The sequence below is a fragment of the Anomaloglossus baeobatrachus genome, chromosome 6 (genome assembly GCF_048569485.1).
Source record: "Anomaloglossus baeobatrachus isolate aAnoBae1 chromosome 6, aAnoBae1.hap1, whole genome shotgun sequence".
Taxonomy (NCBI): domain Eukaryota; kingdom Metazoa; phylum Chordata; class Amphibia; order Anura; family Aromobatidae; genus Anomaloglossus; species Anomaloglossus baeobatrachus.
In genome coordinates this window covers 70276063-70299550 of record NC_134358.1, presented here as the reverse complement: position 1 = coordinate 70299550, position 23488 = coordinate 70276063, and the positions used below count along the sequence as shown (strand labels likewise).

Sequence of the window (23488 nt, the reverse complement as noted above, 5' to 3'; positions counted from 1 at the left end):
GTGACAAATGGGGGCCTTGGGCTGGGGGATCTGGAGGGCACAGAGATGTCCCTATGTTAAACGGTCTGGCAAGCCACAACCTCCGGTTGTGCAGCTGCTTATATACTCTGTTTATATACTCTGCTGGGGGTCATTCTGGACAGGAGCCCCCACTTCTGCAGCATGTCTCACATCAGAGCAAGGCTGCAAGGCTGTTCTTATTATGCACTGCATGTAGATCTGTCTGTACCGAGCACATAACCACATTGTGATGCTTGCTCTAACATAGTGGTCCCTCAGCCTGGAAGCTCATCTGTGGTCCCTCCAGCTGCTCCGGTGGCTGATCCCCCGGTCTGGGCAGAATCCCTCTCTCCAGGGGACAGCTGTCCCGGACACTGTTGAGCATGCATCAGCCCCCTTCTCAGGGCGCTTCTGCTGCTACGGCTCGCTCAGCAAAGCTCACAGAGGATTCTTCATCTGGTCTCAGTCCCCGTCCTCCTAAAATGGAGTCGCAGGGTCCCCTTTCCTTCCTCGTCCCGCAGCTCTGATTCACGAGCCGACTCGCAGGACGAGGAGGATGCCTTTACTAGGGGCTCGGATGGATCTGTCCGAAGGTGACGCAGATGCTAATGATTTGATTGCGTCCATTATATTTATACTGGACCTCAATCCGCCTGTATCAGGGGTGCATTCCCCTCTGGCAGAAAGGCATCAGTATACCTTAAGAGAACAAGGAGTGTGTTCCTTAACCACTCCAGTTTTCAGGCCACTGTGACCAAGCCCAGAGCCTGTTCTGACAGACGCTTCCCAAAGCGTGGTTCTGATGACTGTTTCCCCCTTCCACCAGTGGTGGTCAAGGAGTGGGCTCATTCACCAAGGGTGGACCCTCCGGTGTCTAGACTTTCAGCCCGGACAATTGTATCAGTGGCTGACGGCACCTCTCTAAGGATCCCACTGTCCGCCAGGTTGTCCTTCTGGCCAAATCTATATATGAGGCGGCGGGGGCCTCGTGCTCCCCATCTTTTGCAGCAGTGCGGGCTCTCAAAGCCATCTCTGCTTCTCTGGAGGAGATGCATTCCCTCACTGGGCGACGTGTGCAGGGACTTTATGCCCGAAATGGTTGCCTTAACTTCCAGGCTTTAGTCTTTTCATCCTATGCCATGTCTGCCATGCTGGAGACTGTCACCGCACTGCGGTGGCCTCGGCTACTTCCCTCGCTATCCGCAGGCTCCTGTGGCTTCGAGAGTGGAAGGCAGATGCTTCTTCAGAAGTTCCTTGCTGGGCTCCCTTTTGCTGGGACCAGTCTATTCGGTGAACATCTGGATGAAATTATTAAGGAAGTTTTTTGGCAGGAAGAGTACTTCCATGCCACAAACCCAGGAAACCTGTCCAGGGCAGGAACCAGTCGAGGTTTCGTTCCTTTCGTTCCTCTAACTGGTCGTCCTCTAAGCCCTCGGCCTCGTCCACTAACTCAGCCAAGGTCCGTAATCCAACTGGCGCATGAAGCCGCGTCCTCAGAAGTCCGCAGGAGCTGCTGCCACCAAGGCAGCCTCCTCTTGATTATCTGGCCGCGCCAGTAACGTCCTTGGTCGGTGGCAGGCTCTCCCTCTTGGGCGACGTGTGGTTTCAACACGTCTTCGATCAGTGGGTGTGGGTTACCATCTCCCACGGCTACAGAATAGAATTCTATCCAGCCCGCCAAACAGATTTTTTCTGTCAACTGCCCCCTGCCCCAAGGCCGCCGCCTTCTCACAGGCCGTGGCATTCTTGCAGGCTAATGGAGTAATTGTACCAGTTCCCGACTGGGAACGGTTCAGATTTTTACTCAAATCTCTTCCTAGTCCCCGAAAAGGACGGTGCTTTCCGACCTGGATCTCAAGCTTCTCAACAAGCATGTCAGGTGCGGCATTTTTGCATGGAATCTCTGCGATCAGTCAATGACCCAAGGAGATTTCTTAGCAGCCATCGACATCAGAGATGTCTTTCTGCTTGTGCCAATCGCAGTTTCACACCAGCGTTGGCTACGTTTTGTAATCGGAGAGGAACATTTCCAATTCGTGGCTCTCCCCTTCGGGTTAGCCACGGCCTCTCGTGTACTTACAAGGTCATGGCAGCAGTGGTTGCGGTTCTGCACCTCCAGGGGTTGGTAGTGATTCCTTACCTGGACGACCTTCTAGTCAAGGCTTCATCCAGTGCAGACTGTCAGCGGAGTGTCTCGCTCACTCTCAGCGGCGTGTCTCGCTCACTCTCGCCACGCTTGCAAGTCCACTCTGACCCCGACCTAGGACCTTACGTACCTAGGGATGCAATTCGAGACTCTGCTGGCACTTGTGAAGCTGCCCTTAGTCAAACAGCCCCTTCATCTGGCGGTTCGCTCTCTGCTGAGGCTCCGCCGTCATTCCATCAGGCATCTCATGCAGGTGCTGGGTCAGATGGTGGCGTCAATGGAAGCGGTTCCCTTTGCCAGTTCCATCTGCGTCCTCTGCAGCTGGACATTCTCCGCTGTTGGGACAAGCGGACCTCTTCCTTGCACAGGCTGGTGGCTCTGTCGCCATAGACCAGGAGCTCTCTTTAGTGGTGGCTTCGGCCCCTCTCTCTGTCCCAGGGACGCTCCTTTCTGGCCCCGTCCTGGGTGATTCTCACCACGGATGCCAGTCTATCCGGCTGGGGAGCAGTGTTTCTCCACCACCGAGCACAGGGCACTTGGACTCCGTCCGAATCAGCCCTCTCGATCAAGGTGCTGGAAATCAGGGCTGTACTCCTAGCTCTCGTAGTTTTTCACCACCTGTTGGCGGGCAGGCACATTCGTGTCCAGTCAGACAACGCGACAGCAGTTGCCTACCTCAATCACCAAGGCGGGACTCGCAGCCGCCTAGCAATGTCGGAAGTTGAACGTATCCTTCAGTGGACGGAGGACTCCAAGTCCACCATATCCGCAGTCCACATCCCAGGCTTAGAAAACTGGGAGGCAGACAGCGGCGAGTGGGCCCTGCATCCGGCAGTGTTCCGGTCAATCTGCCGCAAGTGGGGCACTCCGGAAGTGGATCTAATGGCATCCCGGCACAACAACAAGGTCCCGGTTTACGTGGCTCGCTCCCACGATCCTCAGGCCTTGGCAGCGGACGCGCTGGTTCAAGATTGGTCCCAGTTCCGTCTGGCCTACGTGTTTCCCCCTCTAGCTTTCTTGCCCAGAGTCCTGCGCAAGATCAGAATGGAGGGCCGTCGGGTCATAATCATTGCTCCAGACTGGCCCAGGCGAGCTTGGTTCCCAGACCTGCTCCGTCTGTCCGTAGAGGTGCCGTGGCATCTCCCGGACCGCCCAGACCCTCACAGGGTCCGTTTTCCGCCAGAATTCTGCGGCTCTCAGATTGACTGCGTGGCTCTTGAGCCCTGGATCCTTACGGCTTCAGGCATTTTTTCCGAGGTCATCTTCACTATGACTCAGGCTCGGAAGTCTTCCTCGGCCAGGATTTACCACAGGACTTGGAGAATTTTCCTGTCCTGGTGTCGTTCTTCCGGCCATGCTCCTTGGCTGTTTTTCCTTGCCGACCATCCTGTCCTTTCCTCAAGGGACAGGTCTCGGCTCTGTCAGCGTTGTTCCAGCGGCGTTTCGCCCGGCTGGCCCTAGATGCGCACCTTATACTGGGCACATCTCACATCATTCCGCCTTACCGGCGGCCTCTGGATCCCTGAGACCTTAATCTGGTCCTCACGGCCTTACAGAAACCCCCCTTTGAGCCTCTTAGGGAGGTTTCGTTGTTTCGTCTTTCACAGAAAGTGGTCTTTCTGGTGGCCATAATTTCTCTCAGGAGAGTCTCTGATTTGACTGTGCTCTCTTCGGAGTCACCCTTTTTGGTCTTTCACCAAGACAAGGTGGTTCTCCATCCGACTCCGGGCCTTCTCCCTAAGGTGGTGTCTCCTTTCCACCTTAACCAGGACATTTCATTGTCTTCCCTTTGTTCGGCCCCTGTGCATCGCTTTGAGAAAGCGTTGCATGCTTTAGATTTGGTGCGGACGCTCCGGATCTATGTGTCACGCACCGCTGTTCTTAGGCGGTGCACCCCTTTTTTTTGTGCTGATCACAGGTCAGCGCAAGTGTCTCTCGGCTTCTAAACCGACCCTAGCTCGTTGGATTAGGTCGGCCATATCCGATGCCTACCAATGTTCTCAGGTGCCTCCCCCGCCGGGGATTAAGGCGCACTCGACCAGAGCTGTCGGTGCCTCTTGGGCTACGGCTCAGCAGGTCGGTCAGGCTGCCACTTGGTCTAGTCTGCACAACCTTTCGAAGCACTACCACGTGCATGCTCATGCTTCGGCAGATGCGAGCTTGGGCAGACGCATCCTTCGGACGGCTGTCGCCCATTTGTGAAGTTAGGTTTTGCCTACTTCTCAGTTTCTGTTTATTTCCCACCCATGGACTGCTTTGGAACGTCCCATGGTCTGGGTCTCCCATAAGGAACGATGAAGAAAAAGAGAATTTTGTTTACTTACCGTAAATTCTTTTTCTTATAGTTCCGACATGGGAGACCCAGCACCCTCCCTGTTGCCTGTTGGCAGCTTTCTTGTTCCGTGTGTTTTCACCGGCTGTTGTTGTAGACAGAGGTTCCGGTTATTCCGGGTTTTACTCTATCTCTACTTATGGGTGGATGTCCTCCTTCAGCTTTTGCACTAAACTGGTTGGATTTGTCATCCGGGGAGTGTATATGCTCGGAGGGAGGAGCTACACTTTTAGTGTAGTACTTTGTGTGTCCTCCGGAGGCAGAAGCTATACACCCATGGTCTGGGTCTCCCATGTCGGAACTATAAGAAAAAGAATTTACGGTAAGTAAACAAAATTCTCTTTTTTTTTTTTTTACATTGTTTCCAAAAACCTGAGGTCCGTTTGTAGGGAAATCGTTGCGTGCAGCAGTCTGGGCCATTTTGCAGACGCGACTATCTTACCTCCGAGCCGGTCACATCCGATGTTTCGGGCCGTGATGTTTTCATCTCATCGTGAGACTAAGACAGATTTTTATTGGATGTAAATTAATAATGGCGGCCCCTATGCAATGACAGAAGCCGAGAACTTAAAGGGAGTGGACGACCTCCTTAAAGGGCACTAGAAATGGACATATCAATTATATCTGAATATTTTATACTTGTGTTGCTTTGTCCTTCACTTGTGGATGTGTGGCAGCAGTCAGTGCGGCCATATTGGGTACTACCTTTGCTATTTTGTAAATTGTCACTTTACTGCTGCTTGAATGTGATGACACTCGGGCATTTTACCCTCAGGACTTTAAGGCAGCCGATTTAACGCTAAATGTTTTTTTTTCCAGTTCCGCGTAACTACGACCCCTCGCTCCACCCGTTTGAGGTGCCACGTGAATATACCAGGGCGCTAAATGCCACCAAGCTGGAGCGCACGTTCGCTAAGCCTTTCATTGCCGCACTGGAGGGGCACAGAGATGGGGTGAACTGTATGGCCAAACATCCCAAGAGCTTGTCCACCGTGCTGTCAGGAGCCTGTGACGGAGAGGTAAGCACACACAGCGGCATTGGGTGTGAAAACTTTTGCAACCATCAAGCAGCAATGCAAGTCTTTGATATCGCAGGTGCAGCCATTCCCACAGTTACCGCCTGGATCTGAGAAAACGTCAGACTTGGTTGTTAACCCCTTTAGATGCCACGGCCAATGTGGGATTAAGGCGGGTAACTGAAGGGAGGGCGCTATCATTGTCACCTTACTGTGTGCACCCCAAGAAATGCCCCACCTGTCTGGTAATATAAGGGCTACCCCTGTGTACAGTAAGGCTATGTGCGCACTTACCGGATTTTTCGCGGATTTTGCCGCGGATTTGCTGCATGTTTCGCTGCAGAAAATGTTCATAACATCTCTGCAGTGAATCACCAGCAAATCCTATGGAGAAAAAAAATCCTGTGCGCACTGGGCGGAATTTGACAGCTGCATGTTTTGCTGCGGGAATCCCGCAGCAAAAACAAGTGCATGTCACTTCTTTTCCGCACAGCGCTGCGTGATTTCACTCCATTGACTCAATGTTAATCAAGAAATCCCGCAGGGAATAACGCAGGCAGCAAATTCTGTGCGGTTCACTGCGTTTTCCTGCGTTATTCCCTGCGGTATTTTGCGGTTTACCTCCGGTAATGTGCATCACTTGCTTGCGGTTTTGCAGGGAAGTGATGTCATTACAGGAAGAGGAAGCAGAGCAGAGTAAACACACACACATCACACACACACACACATCACAGACATAGAACACATAGACACAGACACATAGAACACACATAGAAAGAAAACGGAAATATAGAAAAAAAAGAACGTGGGCTCCGCTGCATATTCACCGTCCAGCCGAGGTAAGCACACAGCGGCGGCCCGGTATTCTCAGGCTGGGGAGGGAGAGGGGCAGGGGTAATGTCCCCCGCCTCACTCCCCCTCCGGCAGCCGAGAATATCAGCCGCAGCTGCCCCGGCACTGTCGCATGCAATATGCGACAATACCGGCGTGTCCTCGGCTCTTCTTGCCACCGTGTAGCAGTGGTGGCAAGGTAATACAAGGGGTTAATGGTGATGGGGACCACCGCCATTAACCCCAGGCTTGATCATGGCAGCGTCTATGTGACAGCTGACATGATCAACCCGTAAGTAAAGTGAAAAAAAACACAGACACCAAAAATCCTTTATTTTAAATAAAACAAACAAGCCTCGTTCACCATTTTATTAACCCCTCCCGCACCAAAGCTCCGGCGTAATCCAGGTCCGACGTCCAGCGCTGCTTCCATCCAGCCGCGACTGTCACAGACACAGGCTGAATGAAAGCAGCAGAGGTAATTACCGGTCATTTCCCACGGCCGGTAATGTGAACTCACAGCCGACCGTGGGAAATGCAGCGATCTGTCCTCTATCTATCCCTCTATCTATCTATCCCTCTGTCTATCTATCTATCCCTCTATCTATTCTTCTGTCTATCTACTCTCAGAATTAAATGACTTTTTTTTTTTTTTTCTTCAATGTGCTTTATTGCATTGAATGCAATAAAGCACATCCCAACCCGCACGCGGCAAAACCGCGGCAATACCGCGAATAATAACGCGGTAAAACCGCAGCAAACCGCGGCAAACCGCATGCGGTTTTCGGGTGCGGTTTCCCGCGGTTTTTTACCGCGGGTGCGGTAATCTTTGAGGGCATGCGGAATTTTCTCAAGAAAATTCCACTTCCCAGTGCGCACAGAGCCTAATAGTGGCCGCTTTGCTTGTCTCATCTTTTTTAGCAGGTTTAATTTAGTGATGTCCTTTATTTCCGCAGGTGAAGATATGGAATCTGACCACACGCAAGTGCACGCGCACGGTACAAGCGCACGAAGGCTTTGTCCGAGGGATGTGCGTGCGATTCTGTGGGACTTCTTTTTTAACAGTACGTACGTGTGATTGTGACAAACGAAGGGGATATTCAAGGAACAAGATTTTTTAAGCTTATTACCTTGTAGGAGGTCGTTCTACTAAGAGGAGCTGTGGTGCTATGTGCACACGCTGCAGATTAGGTGAAGAAATGCACTGCACCAAAAAACGCAACAAAAAAACGCGGGCATGTTTTTGCCATGCGTTTTATGAACGTTTATGCGTTTTCATTGCCTGGAAGGGCTAAAAAGCACAGGAAAAAAATAACCAGTTGACATGCTGCTGATTTATACCCAAATCTGCAAGGAAGAAAAAAAAGCAACGTGCGCACAGCACTTCAGAATTCTCATTGACTTTGCTGGGATAAGGATAGACAGGCAGATTTGGGCAACAAACTCAGCATGCGCGCACAGCCTTACTCGCCCTCCTGTGCGGTCCATCACAATCCAGTTTTTTACGGGCTGCGGTGGTGACTGCATGTCCGCAGAGCAAATCACTGCTGCAGCCGATCACTGAGCTCAGCGCCTCTGCCCTTGCAGACGGCAATTTTACATTTTTTTTCCCCCATACACCATGAGAAATCAGTGGTCTTTTCTTTTCAGGATCCTTAAATTTTGGGTTGTGCAGTTTTGGGATCTCTTTCCAGGGCACCTGTCTGTTTTTGCAGCATTAGGATATAGTGAGATAGATATATATTTTTAGGTATTACCCTTTTTGTATACTATTCATTCATTTCATTTATTTTATTTATTTTCCTTTTTTGTTTTAACTGCAGTAGGTAGACTCTGAACTTTTTTTTTTTTATTACTATTATTATTACTATTATATCCATTGACCCTCAACAACGAATCCGTTGAATTCTGATGGACCTGTGAAGTACAAGTCCGTCTTCCTAGTTTCATCTGTCTCTCGTATCCCCAAAGACTTTAATGGTTGAGTCACATCTGTAAACGACTGAGAATAATAACAATATTATTTATTCACTTTATATAGCACTATTAAATTCCACAGCTCTTTACATACATCAGGAACACTGTCCCCATTGGGGCTCACAATCTAAATTCCCTATCTGTATGTTTTTTTGACAAGATATGAGATTTACAGACTGGAGACATGAATCCTTATTGATAATATATTTATTCATTTATATAGCGCTATTAATTCCACAGCACTTTACATACATTGGCAACACTGTCCCCATTGGGGCTCACAATTTAGGTTCCCTATGAGTATGTCTTTGGAGTGTGGGAGGAAACCAGAGAACCCGGAGGAAACCCACGCAAACACGGGGAGAACATACAAACTCCTTGCAGATGACCTTGGTGGGATTTAAAGCCACGACCTCAGCGCTGGAAGACTGCAGTGCTAACCACTGAGCTACTGTGCCGCCCATCAATGAAACTGTATGGGTCAGCGAGCTGTATGAGTAAACAAAAAAAAAATGGACATCACATGGATGTGTCACACAGATAACCCCTTGGTTTAAATAGGGGCTGAATAATGGCTGGGCTCTACCTGCCATGTTTCTGCATGGATTCCAGCTGATCTCTGGGGGTCTCAGCAGTAGGGCACATTGTGACCTGGGTTTTGTAAAGCAGTTGTCGCGGGCGGGGAGGAGGGTGTCAGCACACTACGCTCGCCCCCTTCTGCTCGGGTCCGGCGGCCGCTGCTCAGTGGTGGCTCGAGCCGTAGGCCGGATCCCGGGGGTTTCTCGAGCGGCACTCCTCGCCCGTGAGTGAAAGGGGTCTGTTGGGTGCGGGGATTGTTATAGTTCGTGACGCCACCCACGGTTGTGGTGATTTCACCACCGCTGCTCAATGCGGGGATCCCGGGGATGGTGATGCGGAGCAGCCAGGTGTTGTGTTGCCCCTCCGTGGGCAGGGGTTGGTGATCCCGGGGCCCGGTGATGGTTTGTGAGGTGCAGGGCCTGGTGGGCGCAGGGACGCGGGGGCAGCGCTGTGCCTTGCGGCACTGTAGTACTCACTCAGCCTGAGACACGGACACAGTTTGTACGGTAAACCAAACGGCTGGTAGGACGGTCCCACAGACGGCTGCACCTGCACTCCTGGTAGGTGACGGTGATGTCCCTCTTCCTTGCACCTATGGTTGACTTGTGGTAGCGGTGGATTCCCTCCGGTTACACGCTCCCCGACTACAATCTGGGCCGGAGGAGCTCTACACTTTGCCCGCAGGCGCTGGCCCTGAGAAACTGGTGCCTTGGCGGTGGCGGCGTCTCTCTGCTTCTGGTTGGGCTGTTGCCTTCAATCGGGACTTGGTTGCTGGGGGATCTACGTCCCCTTCACTGACGGATTCGGCAAATTTGGCGACTCCTAGCCTTGCCGGGATCCGAGAGGCCCCTGCCCTGGTGCTGACTGTCCTTCGGAACACTGCTCCAGACCACCGGGCACACAGCCAACGGGGTCCTTCCAGGAACTTCCAAACGGTCCCCCTCCAGACAGTCACCGCCGTCGCTGACCTTGCTGATCTGGCCCTACACAAAGCTGGACCCTTCAGGCTTTCCTTCCTTCTTGTCACCTCACTTGCTTTCCTCCTTTACCACTTTTCTACTTTCACTACTTGTTTACTCCTTCACTTAGCTCCTCACTCCAGCTCCCCCTGAGCTAATCTGCCTGGTTTCTCCCGCCTCCAGAACTGTGACCTCCTCGGTGGGCGGAGCCAACCGCCTGGCCCACCCCCTGGTGTGGATCATCAGCCTCTGGAGGAAGGCAACAAGGATTTGTAGTTTAGCTGTGATGTGCCTACCTGGAGTGTGGGGTGTGGTGGTGTTGTGACCTGTGACCCCTGGCTTGCCCAGGGCGTCACACAACCGTGCGAAAAGTAGGGATTCTAAATAGCGGAAAACACTGTATGTATGTTGTAGTGAGCTGACATTTATATATTTTTTTTTTTTTATTTATTTATTTATTTTTTTAAAAAGCCGCCATTAAGAAAATGAAAATCTAACAAGTTTTTCCTTATACATTAGGTTGGGGATGATAAGACTGTAAAGCAATGGAAGATGGAAAGTCCAGGATATGGTGAGAAAGAAGAGCCCATCAATACAGTGCTAGGAAAGGTAAGATACTGAATGCTGGAGAGGTTGAGTAAAGCCGGACATACACATTCAATGGCTGACGGCCAAACGATGCTGCCACCGGTCGATCAGCCATTTCCGGTGATCCTCCCATACACAGGCGCGCTCAGTCAGCGGTGTCCTCTATGAGAATGTGGTCGGCTGTTACATTGACCAGTGGTTTATTTCAGGAGAGCAAAGCAATCAGCAGTCCGACATTGGACAAAAGCATGATCGACATCTCTCCTGACCATCAGTTGACTTGCACCTTCGTGCACATTAAATTGTCAGCCGAACTCGTCAATATGAGCGGGGTCAGGCAACTTTAGTCTGTGCATGAGGAGGAACCTTAAAAGCTTAAGCAACTTGGACCTTTGTATTGTAAATACAGGGTATAAAGTGGCATTTAGTAGGGAGACACGGACAATACTGTGTAGTGGCAGCTGCCAAGTACTGCGGATGGAGTAGATCTGCAGCAGCCGCTATACAGCTGACAGAGCTGTGCTGTTCAGCCCCAGAAACTGCTAACATCCGGCTACTGACTGGCACGGAGAACAGCTGAGCGTCAGGGGTACTGGATGTCTGACCCTAACCAATTTAACCCCTTCAGCCCTGGGGCACTTTCTGTTTTTGCGTTTTTGTTTTTTGCTCCCCTTCTTCTGAGACCCGTAACTTTTTTATTTTTCCGTCGATCTTGCCATATGAGGGCTTGTTTGTGCGGGACAAGTTGTACTTTTAAATGAAACCATAAGTTTTACCATATGGTGTACTGGAAAACAGCAAAAAAATTCCAAGTGTGGAAAAACTGCAAAAAAAAGTGTGATGGCACAGTAGTTTTTAGGATGTTTTATTCACGGTGTTCACTATATGGTAAAACTGATGTGTGGGTATGATGCCTGAGGTCGGTGCAAGTTTGTAGACACCAAACATGTATAGGTTTACTTGTATCTAAGGGGTTAAAAAAATTCACAAGCTTGTCCAATAACAGTGGCGTACGTTTTGCGCCATTTTCCAAAACACGTATCGTTCTCATTTTTTGGGATCTATGGCTCAGTGACAGCTTATTTTTTGCGTCTCAAGCTGACATTTCTAATGGTACCATTTTCTTTATCGTTCCTATGGGAGACCCAGACATTGGGTGTATAGCTTCTGCCTCCGGAGGACACACAAAGTACTACACTCAAAAGTGTAGCTCCTCCCTCTGAGCCTATACACCCCTATGAGAACCAGATCTAGCCAGTTCATTGCTTTGTGTTCAGGAGGCATACATCCACACATGCATTCTCATCTTATTTTTCATTTTTGGAAACAGTTTGAAGAAAAGCGGGTCCAAGACTGGACTCCCGGCATGTCCCTTCTCACCCCACTGTGTCGGCGGTGCTGTTAAGGTTGATTACAAGGCTGGAGCCTTACATGCCGTGCTCCTTCACCATCCCTCGGGCTCTGGCTTGAAGTGGGAGCCAGCACGGTCTCCATGCTTGCAGGAGACCGGTCTCCATCCGCAGCCCTTCAGGATCCTGCTGGACGGAGCACTCATCCCCAGGGACTGGCTACCCTGCGTCTCAGCAAGCTAAGTACCTGAGACGTTTATATTCTGGGGGTCCCTGTATTTTATTATGGTGGGAGAGTGTGCTGAGTGAATTTTCTAACATTTCCGGCCGGTTCTCTGGTTTTCCCCTGAGAACCGCGCCGATGGTGCCTGCGCGCCGGCCGCACAGCTCAAATTTAGGCCCCGGCTTTGCCGGAGGCCTACTTTTGTTTTCACTGCCCTCGCATGTCATTCATGCAGAGGGACAGTGCGGCTCCGCCCAGCGGCCGATTGGCACAGGGGAGAGACACTCCTCACTGAGTACATGTCTCCTCCCCTGTAAATCTCTTTGGCCCTCCAGATCCCGCTCTCAGAGTTGGCCCCGCCCCCTCTCCTCGCTCCGGCGCCATTTTATCAGCGTTTTTCTCTGCGATCATCACTGGCTGCAGCATCCCTGCTGAGGTGCTTGGGGGTCCGGGCTTTGGGATCTGGAGGGCACACAACACCGCTCCAGCGGTCTGGTAAGCCACAACCTTTGGTTGTGGGCCTCTGTATATACTCTCTGGGGGTCACTCTAGCAGAGCCCCCACTCCAGCAGCATGTCTCACACGAGGAGCAAGGCAAAGCTATACTCAGTATGCACTGCATGTAAGCTCGTGCTGCCGGAACCGAGCACCTATCCACATTGTGATGCCTGCTCTAACCTGGCGGTGCCTCAGCCTGGAGTCTCCCCCCCAGGGGTCTCTCAGGCTGCTCCTGCTCCTGTGGCTGAACCCCCGGCTTGGGTAGAATCCTTAACCAGGTCTATCTCACAGTCTTTTGCCGACTCCATGGGACAGCTGTCCCGGACTTTGCTGAACATGCATCAGCCCCCCTCACAGGGTGCCTCTGCTGCTAGGGCTCTCTCAGCGGAGCTCACAGAGGATTCTTCATATGGTCCCAGGCCCCGTCCTCCTAAGAGGAGACGTAGGGCTTCCTCCCCTTCCTCGCCCCGCGGCTCTGTTTCAGAGGCTGACTCGCAGGACGAGGAGGATGCCTTTACAGGGGGCTCGGTCCATGTGCCCCATTGATCTGTCCGAAAGTGACTCAGATGTTAGTGATTTGATTGCGTCCATTAATTCTGTACTGGACCTCAATCCGCCAGTATCAGAGGAGCAACCCTCTCTGGCAGAAAAGCACCAGTTTACCTTGCCTAAGAGGACAAGGAGTGTGTTCTTTAACCACTCCAGTTTTCAGGCCGCTGTGACCAAACCTAGGGCATGTCCTGACAAACGCTTCCCAAAGCGTGGTTCTGATGACCGTTTTCCCTTTCCACCTGAGGTGGTCAAGGAGTGGGCTCATTCACCAAAGGTAGACCCCCCCCCCCGTGTCTAGACTTTCAGCCCGGACCGTGGTATCAGTGGCTGATGGCACCTCTCTTAAGGATTCCACTGACCGTCAGGTTGACCTTCTGGCCAAATCTGTATATGAGGCGGCAGGGGCCTCGTTCTCCCCATCTTTTGCAGCAGTGTGGGCTCTCAAAGCCATCTCTGCTTCCCTAGAGGAGATGCATTCCCTCGCCAGGGAATCTATGCCCGAGATGGTTGCCTTAACTTCCCAAGCTTCCGCTTTTTCATCCTATGCCATGTCTGCCATGCTGGAGGCCTCTCACCGCACTGCGGTGGCTTCGGCTAATTCCCTCGCTATCCGCAGGATCTTGTGGCTTCGAGAGTGGAAGGCAGATGCTTCTTCAAAGAAGTACCTTGCTGGGCTCCCTTTTGCTGGGATCAGGCTATTCGGTGAACAACTGGATGAAATTATTAAGGAAGCTACTGGCGGGAAGAGTACTTCCATGCCACAAACCAAAACCAGGAAACCTGTCCAGGGTAGGAACCAGTCGAGATTTCGTTCCTTTCGTTCCTCCAACTGGTCGTCCTCTAAGCCCTCGGCCTCGTCCACTAACTCAGCCAAGGACCAAAAATCCAACTGGCGCACAAAGGCGCGTCCACAGAAGACCGCAGGAGCTGCTGCCACTAAGGCAGCCTCCTCGTGACTATCTGTCCGCGCCACCAACGTCCTTAGTCGGTGGCAGGCTCTCACTCTTTGGCAACGCGTGGTTTCAACACGTCTCCGATCAGTGGGTGCGGGATGTCATCTCCCACGGCTACAGGATAGAATTCTCTTCCAGCCCGCCAAACAGATTTTTTCTGTCAACTCCCCCCTGTTCCAAGGCCGCCGCCTTCTCTCAGGCCGTGGCATCCTTGCAGGCCAACGGAGTGATTGTACTGGTTCCCACCCGGGAACGGTTCAGAGGTTTCTACTCAAATCTCTTCCTAGTCCCCAAAAAGGACGGTTCCTTCCGGCCCATCCTGGATCTCAAGCTTCTCAACAAGCATGTTCAGGTGCGGCATTTTCGCATGGAATTTCTGCGGTCAGTCATTGCCTCAATGACCCAAGGGGATTTCCTGGCATCCATCGACATCAGAGACGCCTATCTGCATGTGCCAATTGCAGTTTCACACCAGCGTTGGCTACGTTTTGCAATCGGAGAGGAACATTTCCAATTCGTGGCTCTCCCCTTCGGGTTAGCCACGGCCCCTCGAGTATTCACCAAGGTCATAGCAGCATTGGTTGCGGTTCTGCACCTACAGGGGTTGGCAGTGATTCCTTACCTGGACGACCTTCTAGTCAAGGCTTCATCCAGCGCAGACTGTCAGCGGAGTGTCTCGCTCACTCTTGCCACTCTAGCCCAATTCGGGTGGATTGTCAATCTGCCCAAATCCACTCTGACTCCGACCCAGAGTCTCACGTACCTAGGGATGCAGTTCGAGACTCTTCCGGCACTTGTGAAGTTGCCCTTGATCAAACAGCAATCCCTCCAATTGGCGGTGCGCTCTCTGCTGAGGTCCCGCCGTTATTCCATCAGGCACCTGATGCAGGCGCTGGGTCAGATGGTAGCGTCAATGGAGGCTGTTCACTTTGCCCAGTTCCATCTGCGTCCTCTGCAGCTGGACATTCTCCGCTGTTGGGACAAGCGGCCTTCCTCCTTGCACAGGTTAGTGGCTCTGTCGCCACAAGCCAGGAGCTCTCTTCAGTGGTGGCTTCGGCCCCTCTCTCTGTCTCAGGGACGCTCCTTCCTGGCTCCGTCCTGGGTGATTCTCACCACGGATGCCAGTCTATCCGGCTGGGGAGCGGTATGTCTCCACCACCGAGCGCAGGGCACTTGGACTCCGTCCGAGTCAGCCCTCTCGATCAATGTGCTGGAAACCAGAGCTGTGCTTCTAGCCTTCCTAGCCTTTCACCACCTTTTGGCGGGCAAGCACATCCGAGTCCAGTCAGACAACGCGACAGCGGTTGCCTACATCAATCACCAAGGCAGGACACGCAGCCGCCTGACAATGTTGGAGGTACAACGTATCCTTCAATGGACGGAGGACTCCAAGTCCACCATATCCGTAGTCCACATCCCAGGCGTGGAAAACTGGGAAGCAATTATCTCAGCCGTCAAACTGTGGACAGTGGCGAGTGGTCCCTGCATCCGACAGTGTTTCAGTCAATCAGCCGCAAGTGGGGCACTCCGGACGTGGACCTAATGGCATCCTGTCACAACAACAAGGTTCCGATTTACGTGGCTCGCTCCCACGATCCTCAGGCCTTGGCAGCGGACGCTCCGGTTCAAGACTGGTCCCAGTTTCGTCTGTCCTACGTGTTTCCCCCTCTAGCTCTCTTGCCCAGAGTTCTGCGCAAGATCAGAATGGAGGGCCGTCGAGTCATTCTCATTGCCCCAGACTGGCCCAGGCGAGCTTGGTACCCAGACCTGCTCCATCTGTCCGTAGAGGCGCCTTGGCATCTTCCGGACCGTCCAGACCTTCTCTCACAAGGTCCGTTTTTCCGCCAGAATTCTGCGGCTCTCAGATTGACGGCGTGGCTCTTGAGTCCTGGATCTTGACGGCTTCTGGTATCCCACCTGAAGTCATCTCCACGATGACTCGGGCCCGTAAGTCTTCCTCTGCCAAGATCTATCACAGGACTTGGAAAATTTTCCTGTCCTGGTGTCGTTCTTCTGGCCATTCTCCTTGGCCTTTTTCCTTGCCGACCCTTCTGTCTTTTCTACAGTCCGGTCTGCAGCTGGGACTATCCCTCAACTCTCTCAAGGGACAAGTCTCGGCTCTGTCAGTGCTGTTCCAGCGGCGTATCGCCCGGCTGGCTCAGGTCCGCACCTTCATGCAAGGTGCGTCTCACATCATTCCGCGTTACCGGCGGCCCTTGGATCCCTGGGACCTCAATTTGGTTCTCACGGCTTTGCAGAAACCCCCCGTTGAACCTCTTAGGGAGGTTTCTTTGTTTCGTCTTTCACAGAAAGTGGTCTTTCTAGTGGCCATAACGTCCCTTAGGAGAGTATCTGATTTAGCTGCGCTCTCTTCGGAGTCCCCTTTTTTGGTTTTTCATCAAGACAAGGTGGTTCTCCGTCCGACTCCGGACTTTCTCCCTAAGGTGGTTTCTCCTTTCCACCTTAACCAGGACATTACCCTACCTTCCTTTTGTCCGGCTCCTGTTCATCGCTTTGAAAAAGCGTTGCATACTTTGCATCTGGTGCGTGCGCTCCGGATCTATGTGTCTCGCACCGCTGTTCTTAGGCGGTGCACCTCTCTTTTTGTGCTAACCACAGGTCGGCGCAAGGGCCTCCCTGCTTCTAAGCCGACCTTAGCCCGTTGGATTAGGTCCACCATTTCGGATGCCTACCTGGGTTCTCAGGTGCCTCCCCCGCCGGGGATCAAGGCACACTCGACCAGAGCTGTCGGTGCCTCTTAGGCTTTCAGGCACCAGGCTACGGCTCAGCAAGTCTGTCAGGCTGCCACTTGGCCTAGCCTGCACACCTTTTCGAAGCACTACCAAGTGCATGCTCATGCTTCGGCAGATGCGAGCTTGGGCAGACGCATCCTTCAGGCGGCTGTCGCCCACTTGTGAAGTTAAGCTCCGCCTACTTCTCAGTTTTCTTCATCGTTCCTTATGGGAGACCCAGACCATGGGTGTATAGCTTCTGCCTCCGGAGGACACACAAAGTACTACACTCAAACGTGTAGCTCCTCCCTCCTAGCATATACACCCCCTGGTAGCCAGTCCTAGCCAGTTTCAATGCTTTGTGTTCAGGAGGTCACACACACACATGCATTCTCTGATTTTTGATTTTTTGGATTTCAAAGATTTGGAAGAAAAGCGGGTCCAATCTGGACTCCCGGCATGTCCCTTCTCACCCCACTGTGTCGGCGGTGCTGTTAAGGTTGACTTTACAAGGCTGGAGCCTTTACATGCCGCGCTCCTTCACCATCCCCTGGGGCTCTGGCTTGAAGTGGGAGCCATCTCGGTTCTCACTGCTTTGCAGGAGACCGGTCTCCATCCGCAGCCCTGTTCAGGATCCTGTCGGACGGAGCGTTTAACCCCCCCCCCAGGGACCTGGCACCTGCGTCTCAAAAGCTAAGTATTGAGACGCTTTTACCACAGAAAGTGGTCTTTCCAGGGGTCCCTTGTACTTTATTTATTGGGGGGGAGAGTGTTATGTGACTGTGGTAACATTTCCGGCCGGTTCTCCAGTTTTCACTGGAGAACCGCGCCGATGGTGCTTGCACGCTGGCCGCATGTTTAAATCTAGGCCCCGGCTTCGCCTGAGGCCTAGTTTCGGTTTCACTCCCCCTGCATGTCAGTCATGCAGAGGGACAGTGTGGCTCCGCCCAGCGGCTGTTCAGCACAGGGAACGGACACTCCTCACTGAGGAAAGATTCCCTCCCCTGTATACCTCATTTGCCCGCTCTCAGAGTAGGCCCCGCCCCCTCTCCTCGCTCCGGTCGCCATTTTCTCAGCGTTCTCAATGTCTGCATAGGCACAGAGATACCACATTGTGACAAATGGGGGCCTGGGCTGGGGGACTGGAGGGCACAGAAATGTATGTTAAACGGTCTGGCAAGCCACAACCTCCAGTTGTGCAGCTGCTTATATTCTCTGTTTATATACTCTGCTGAGGGTCATTCTGGAGATGCATTCCCTCACAGAGCCCCCACTTCTGCAGCATGTCTCACATCAGAGCAAGGCTGCAAGGCTGTTCTTAATACGCGCTGCATGTAGACTCGTACTGCCTGTACTGAGCACATGAACACAGTGGTCCCTCAGCCTGGAGGCTCGCAGTGGTCCCTCCAGCTGCTCCGGTGGTGCTGAGCATGCATTAGCCCCCTTCTCAGGGCGCTTCGGCTGCTACGGCTCGCTCAGCAAAGCTCTCAGAGGACTCTTCATCTCAGACCCCGTCCTCCTAAAATGGAGACGCAGGGTCCCCTGTCCTTCCCCCTCCCGCAGCTCTGATTCACGAGCTGACTCACTGGACGAGGAGGATGTCTTTACTGGGGGCTCGGACGCTACTTAATGTACCATTGATCGGTCCGAAGGTGATGCAGATGCTAATGATTTGATTGCGTCCATTATATTTATACTGGACCTCAATCCGCCTGTATCAGGGGTGCATTCCCCTCTGGCAGAAAGGCATCAGTATACCTTAAGAGAACAAGGAGTGTGTTCCTTAACCACTCCAGTTTTCAGCCCACTGTGACCAAGCCCAGAGCCTGTCCTGACAGACGCTCCTAAAGCGTGGTTCTGATGACTGTTTCCCCCTTCCACCAGAGGTGGTCAAGGAGTGGGCTTATTCACCAAGGGTGGTCCCTCCGGTGTCTAGTATTTCAGCCCTGATAGTTGTATCAGTGGCTGACGGCACCTCTCTAAGGTTCCCACTGTACATTAATTCTGTACTGGACCTCAATCCGCCAGTATCAGAGAAGCAACCCTCTCTGGCAAAAAGGCACCAGTTTACCTTGCCTAAGAGAACAAGGAGTGTGTTCCTTAACCGCTCCAGTTTTCAGGCCACTGTGACCAAGCCCAGGGTTTGCTCTGGCAAACGCTTCCCAAAGCGTGGTTCTGATGACAGTTTTCCCCTTCCACCAGAGGTGGTCAAGGAGTGGGCTCATTCACCAAAGGTGGTCCCTCCGGTGTTTAGACTCTCAGCCCGGACGTTGTATCAGTGGCTGATGGCTCCTCACTTACGGCTTTGCTGTCCGCCAGGTTGTCCTTCTGGCCAAATCTGTATGGAGGCGGCAGGGGCCTCGTTCTCCCCAGCTTTTGCAGCAGAGCGGCTTTCAAAGTCATCTCTGCTTCTCTTGAGGAGATGCATTCCCTCACAGGGACTCTTTGCCCGAAATGGTTGCCTTAACTTCCAGACTTCAGTCTTTTCATCCTATGCCATGTCTGCCATGCTGGAGACTCTCACCGCACTGCGGTGGCCTCGGCTAATTTCCTCGCTATCCGCAGGCTCCTGTGGCTTCGGAAGCGGAAGGCGGATGCTTCTAAAGAAGTTCCTTGCTGGGCTCCCTTGTGCTGGGACCAGACTATTCGGGAACAACTGGATGAAATTATTAAGGAAGCTCTTGGCGGGAAGAGTTTCTTCCATGCCACAAACCTAAACCAGGAAACCTGTCCAGGGCAGGAATCAGTCGAGGTTTTGTTCTTTTTGTTCCTCCATCTGATCGTTCTCTAAGCCCTCGGCCTCGTCCACTGGCTCAGCCAAGGATCGTAAACCCAAATGGCGCACGAGAAGACCGCAGGAGATGCTGCCACTAAGTCAGCCTCCTCCTGGCTATCTAGCCACGCCAGCAACGTCCTTGGTCGGTGGCAGGCTCTCCCACTTTGGCGACGTATGGTTTTAACACGTCTCCGATCAGTACGTGCGAGATACCATCTCCCACGGCTACAGGGTAGAATTCTATCCAGCCCGCCAAACAGATTTTTTCTGTCAACTCCCCCCTGCTCCAAGGCCGCCGCCTTCTCACAGGCTGTGGCATTCTTGCAGGCCACTGGAGTAATTGTACCGGTTCCCGACTGGGAACGGTTCTGAGATTTCTGCTTAAATCTATTCCTAGTACCCGAGGAGGGCGGTGCCTTCCGACCTGGATCTCAAGCTTCTCAAGCATGTTCAGGTGCGGCAGTTTCGCATAGAGTCTCTGCGATCAATCAATGACCCAAGGAGATTCCCTAGCATCCATCGACATCAGAGATGCCTATCTGCATGTGCCAATCGCAGTTTCACACCAGCGTTGGCTACGTTTTGCAATCAGAGTGGTCCAATTCGTGACTCTTCCCTTGGGGTTAGCCACGGCCCCTCAAGTATTCTCAAGGTCGGGGCAGCTGTGATTGCGGTCCTGCACCTCTAGGGGTTGGCAGTGATCCTTTTGTCCTGGACAGCCTTCTAGTCTGGGCTTCATCCAGTGCAGACTGTTAGCGGAGTGCCTCGCTCACTCTCGCCACTCTAACCAATTCGGGTGGTTTGTCATTCTGTCCAAGTCCACTCTGACTTCGACCCAGAAGTTCACATACTCAGGGACGCAATTCGAGACTCTGTCGGCACTTGTGAAGCTGCCCTTAGTCAAACAGTAGTCCCTCCGCTGGCGGTCGACGTCGTTCCATCAGGCACCTAATACAGGTGCTGGATCAGATGGTGGTGTCAATGGAAGCGATTCCTTTGCCCAGTTCCATCTGCGTCCTCTGCGGCTGGATATTTTCCGCTGTTGGAACAAGCGGACTTCCTCCTTCCACGGGGCGGTGGCTTCGCCACAGACCAGGGGCTCGTTTCAGTGGTGGCTTTGTCCCCTCTGTCTCAGGGACGCTCCTTCCTGGCTCCGTCCCGGGTGATCCTCACCAAGATGCTAGTCTATCCGGCTGGGGAGCAGTATATCTCCACCATGGAGCGCAGGGCACTTGGACTCTGTCCGAATCAGCCCTCTGGATCAATGTGCTGGAAATCAGAGTTGTGTTTCTAGCTCTCTAAGCCTTTCACCATCTGTTGGCGGCCAGGCACATTCGAGTCCAGTCAGACAACGCTACAGCGTTTGCCTACATCAACCTCCAGGGCGGGACACTCAGCCGCCTGGCAATGTTGGAGGTTCATCGCATTCTTCAGTGGACGGAGGACTCCTAGACCACATCCACAGCCCACATCCCAGACGTGGAAGACTGGGAGGCTGATTGTCTCAGCCGTCAAACCGTGGCTCCACGATCCTCAGGTTTTTGCGGCAGACGCACTGGTTCAAGTTTGGTCCCAGCTTCGTCTGTCTTGCGTGTTTCACCCTCTAGTTCTTGCCCAGAGTCCTGCGCAAGATCAGAAAGGAGGGCCGTCGGGTCATTCTCATTACTCCAGACTGACCCAGGCAAGCTTGGTACCCTGACCTGCTCCGTCTGTCCGTAGAGGTGCCATAGCATCTCCCGGACTGTCCAGACCTTCTCTCACGAGGTCCGTCCTTCCGCCAGAACCTGCGGCTCTCAGATTGACGGCGTGGCGTTTGAGTCATGGATCTTGTCGACTTCTGGTATCCCTCCTGAAGTCATCTCCACTATGACTCGAGCTCGGAAGTATCCTTTGGCCTTTTGGCCTTGCCGACCCTCCTGTCCCTTCTACAGTCCGGTCTGCAGCTAGGACTATCCCTCAATTCCCTTAAGGGACAGGTCTCGGCTCTATCAGTGTTGTGCCAGCGGCGTATCGCCCGGCTGGCCCAGGTGCGCTCCTTCATGCAGGGCGTATCTCACATCATTCCGCCTTACCGGCGGCCCTTGGAGCCCTGGGACCTTAATTCGGTCCTCACGGCTTCCGGAAACCCCCCTTTGAGCCTCTTAGGGAGGTTTCTTAGTTTAGTCTTTCACAGAAAGTGGTCTTTCTAGTGGCCATAACTTCCCTCAAGAGAGTCTCTGTTTTGGCTGCACTCTCTTCGGAGTCCTCCCTTCATCAAGACAAGGTGGTTCTCCGTCCGACTCCGGACTTTCTCCCTAAGGTGGTTGCTGTTCCACCTTAACCGGGGCATTTTCCCTGCCTTCCTTTTGTCCGGCTCCTGTTCATCGCTTTGAAAGGGCGTTGCATACTCTGGATCTGGTGCGGGCGCTCCGGATCTATGTGTCTCGCACCGCTGTTCTTAGGCGGTGCACCTCTCTTTTGTGCTGACTGCTGGTCAGCGTAAGGGCCTTTCGGCTTTTAAGCTGACCCTGGCTCGTTGGTTTAGGTCGGCCATTTCCGATACCTACCAGTGTACTCAAGTGCCTCTCCCGCCGGGGATCAAGGCACACTTGACCAGAGCTGTCGGTGCCTCTTAGGCTTTCAGGCCCAGGCTACGGCTCAGCAGGTCTGTCAGACTGCCACTTGGACTAGTCTGCATACCTTTTCGAAGCACTACCAAGTGCATGCTCTTGCTTCGGCAGATGCGAGCTTGGGCAGACGCATCCTTCAGGCGGCTGTCGCCCATTTGTGAAGTTAGGTTTCGCCTACTTCTCAGTTTTTCTGTTTATTCCCACCCATGGACTGCTTTAGAACGTCCCATGGTCTGGGTCTCCCATAAGGAACGATGAAGAAAAAGAGAATTTTGTTACTTACCGTAAATTCTTTTTCTTATAGTTCCGACATGGGAGACCCAGCACCCTCCCTGTTGCCTGTTGGCAGGTTTCTTGTTCCCTGTGTTATCACCGGCTGTTGTTGTAGACAGAGGTTCCGGTTGTTCCGGGTTTTGCTCTGTCTCTACTTGTGGGTGGATGTCCTCCTTCAGCTTTTGCACTAAACTGGCTAGGACTGGCTACCAGGGGGTGTATATGCTAGGAGGGAGGAGCTACACGTTTGAGTGTAGTACTTTGTGTGTCCTCCGGAGGCAGAAGCTATACACCCATGGTCTGGGTCTCCCATGTCGGAACTATAAGAAAAAGAATTTACGGTAAGTAACAAAATTCTCTTTTTTCTGTTTATTCCCACCCATGGACTGCTTTGAGACGTCCCAATGTCTGGGTCTCCCATAGGAACGATAAAGAAAAAGAGACTTTTGTTTACTTACCGTAAATTCTTTTTCTTATAGTTCCGTATTGGGAGACCCAGCACCCTCCCTGTTGTCGACAGTTTCTTGTTCCGCGTGTTATCACCGGCTGTTGTCGTAGACAGAGGCTCCGGTTGTTCCGGTGCTTGCTCTGTTTTTACTTGTGGGTGGCTATTCTCCTTCAGCTTTTGCACTAAACTGGCTAGATCTGGTTTCTCCAGGGGGTGTATAGGCTCAGAGGGAGGAACTACACTTTTGAGTGTAGTACTTTGTGTGTCCTCCGGAGGCAGAAGCTATACACCCAATGTCTGGGTCTCCCAATACGGAACTATAAGAAAAAGAATTTACGGTAAGTAAACAAAATTCTCTTTTTTGCGCAGATGCTACGTTTTGATCGCCTGTTATTGCATTTTGCGTAAAACTTGCGGCGACCAAAAAACATAATTTTGGCGTTTTGGAATTTTTTTGCCACTACGCCGTTTACCAATCAGATTAATTGATTTTATATTTTGATCGGGCATTTCTGAACGCGACGATACCAAATATGTGTATATTTATTTATTTTTTAACCCTTTAATTTTCAATGGAGGGAAAGGGGGGTGATTTGAACTTTTAGGTTTTTTGTTAAACTTTTTATTTTTTTTTTTATTTTACTAGT

The 23488-nt window shown here is 52.3% G+C and overlaps 1 protein-coding gene across 1 annotated transcript in view; it reads left to right on the top strand.

Moving 5' to 3' along the window:
- Window positions 1–23488, top strand: part of DCAF13 (DDB1 and CUL4 associated factor 13) — a 77266-nt gene that overhangs the window by 4350 nt on the left and 49428 nt on the right. Inside the window, exons 2-4 of the mRNA XM_075353024.1 lie at window positions 5298–5497; window positions 7282–7389; window positions 10360–10449. Of these exons, the coding sequence (XP_075209139.1) occupies window positions 5298–5497; window positions 7282–7389; window positions 10360–10449 (398 nt within the window). The remainder of the gene's footprint in view (window positions 1–5297; window positions 5498–7281; window positions 7390–10359; window positions 10450–23488) is intronic.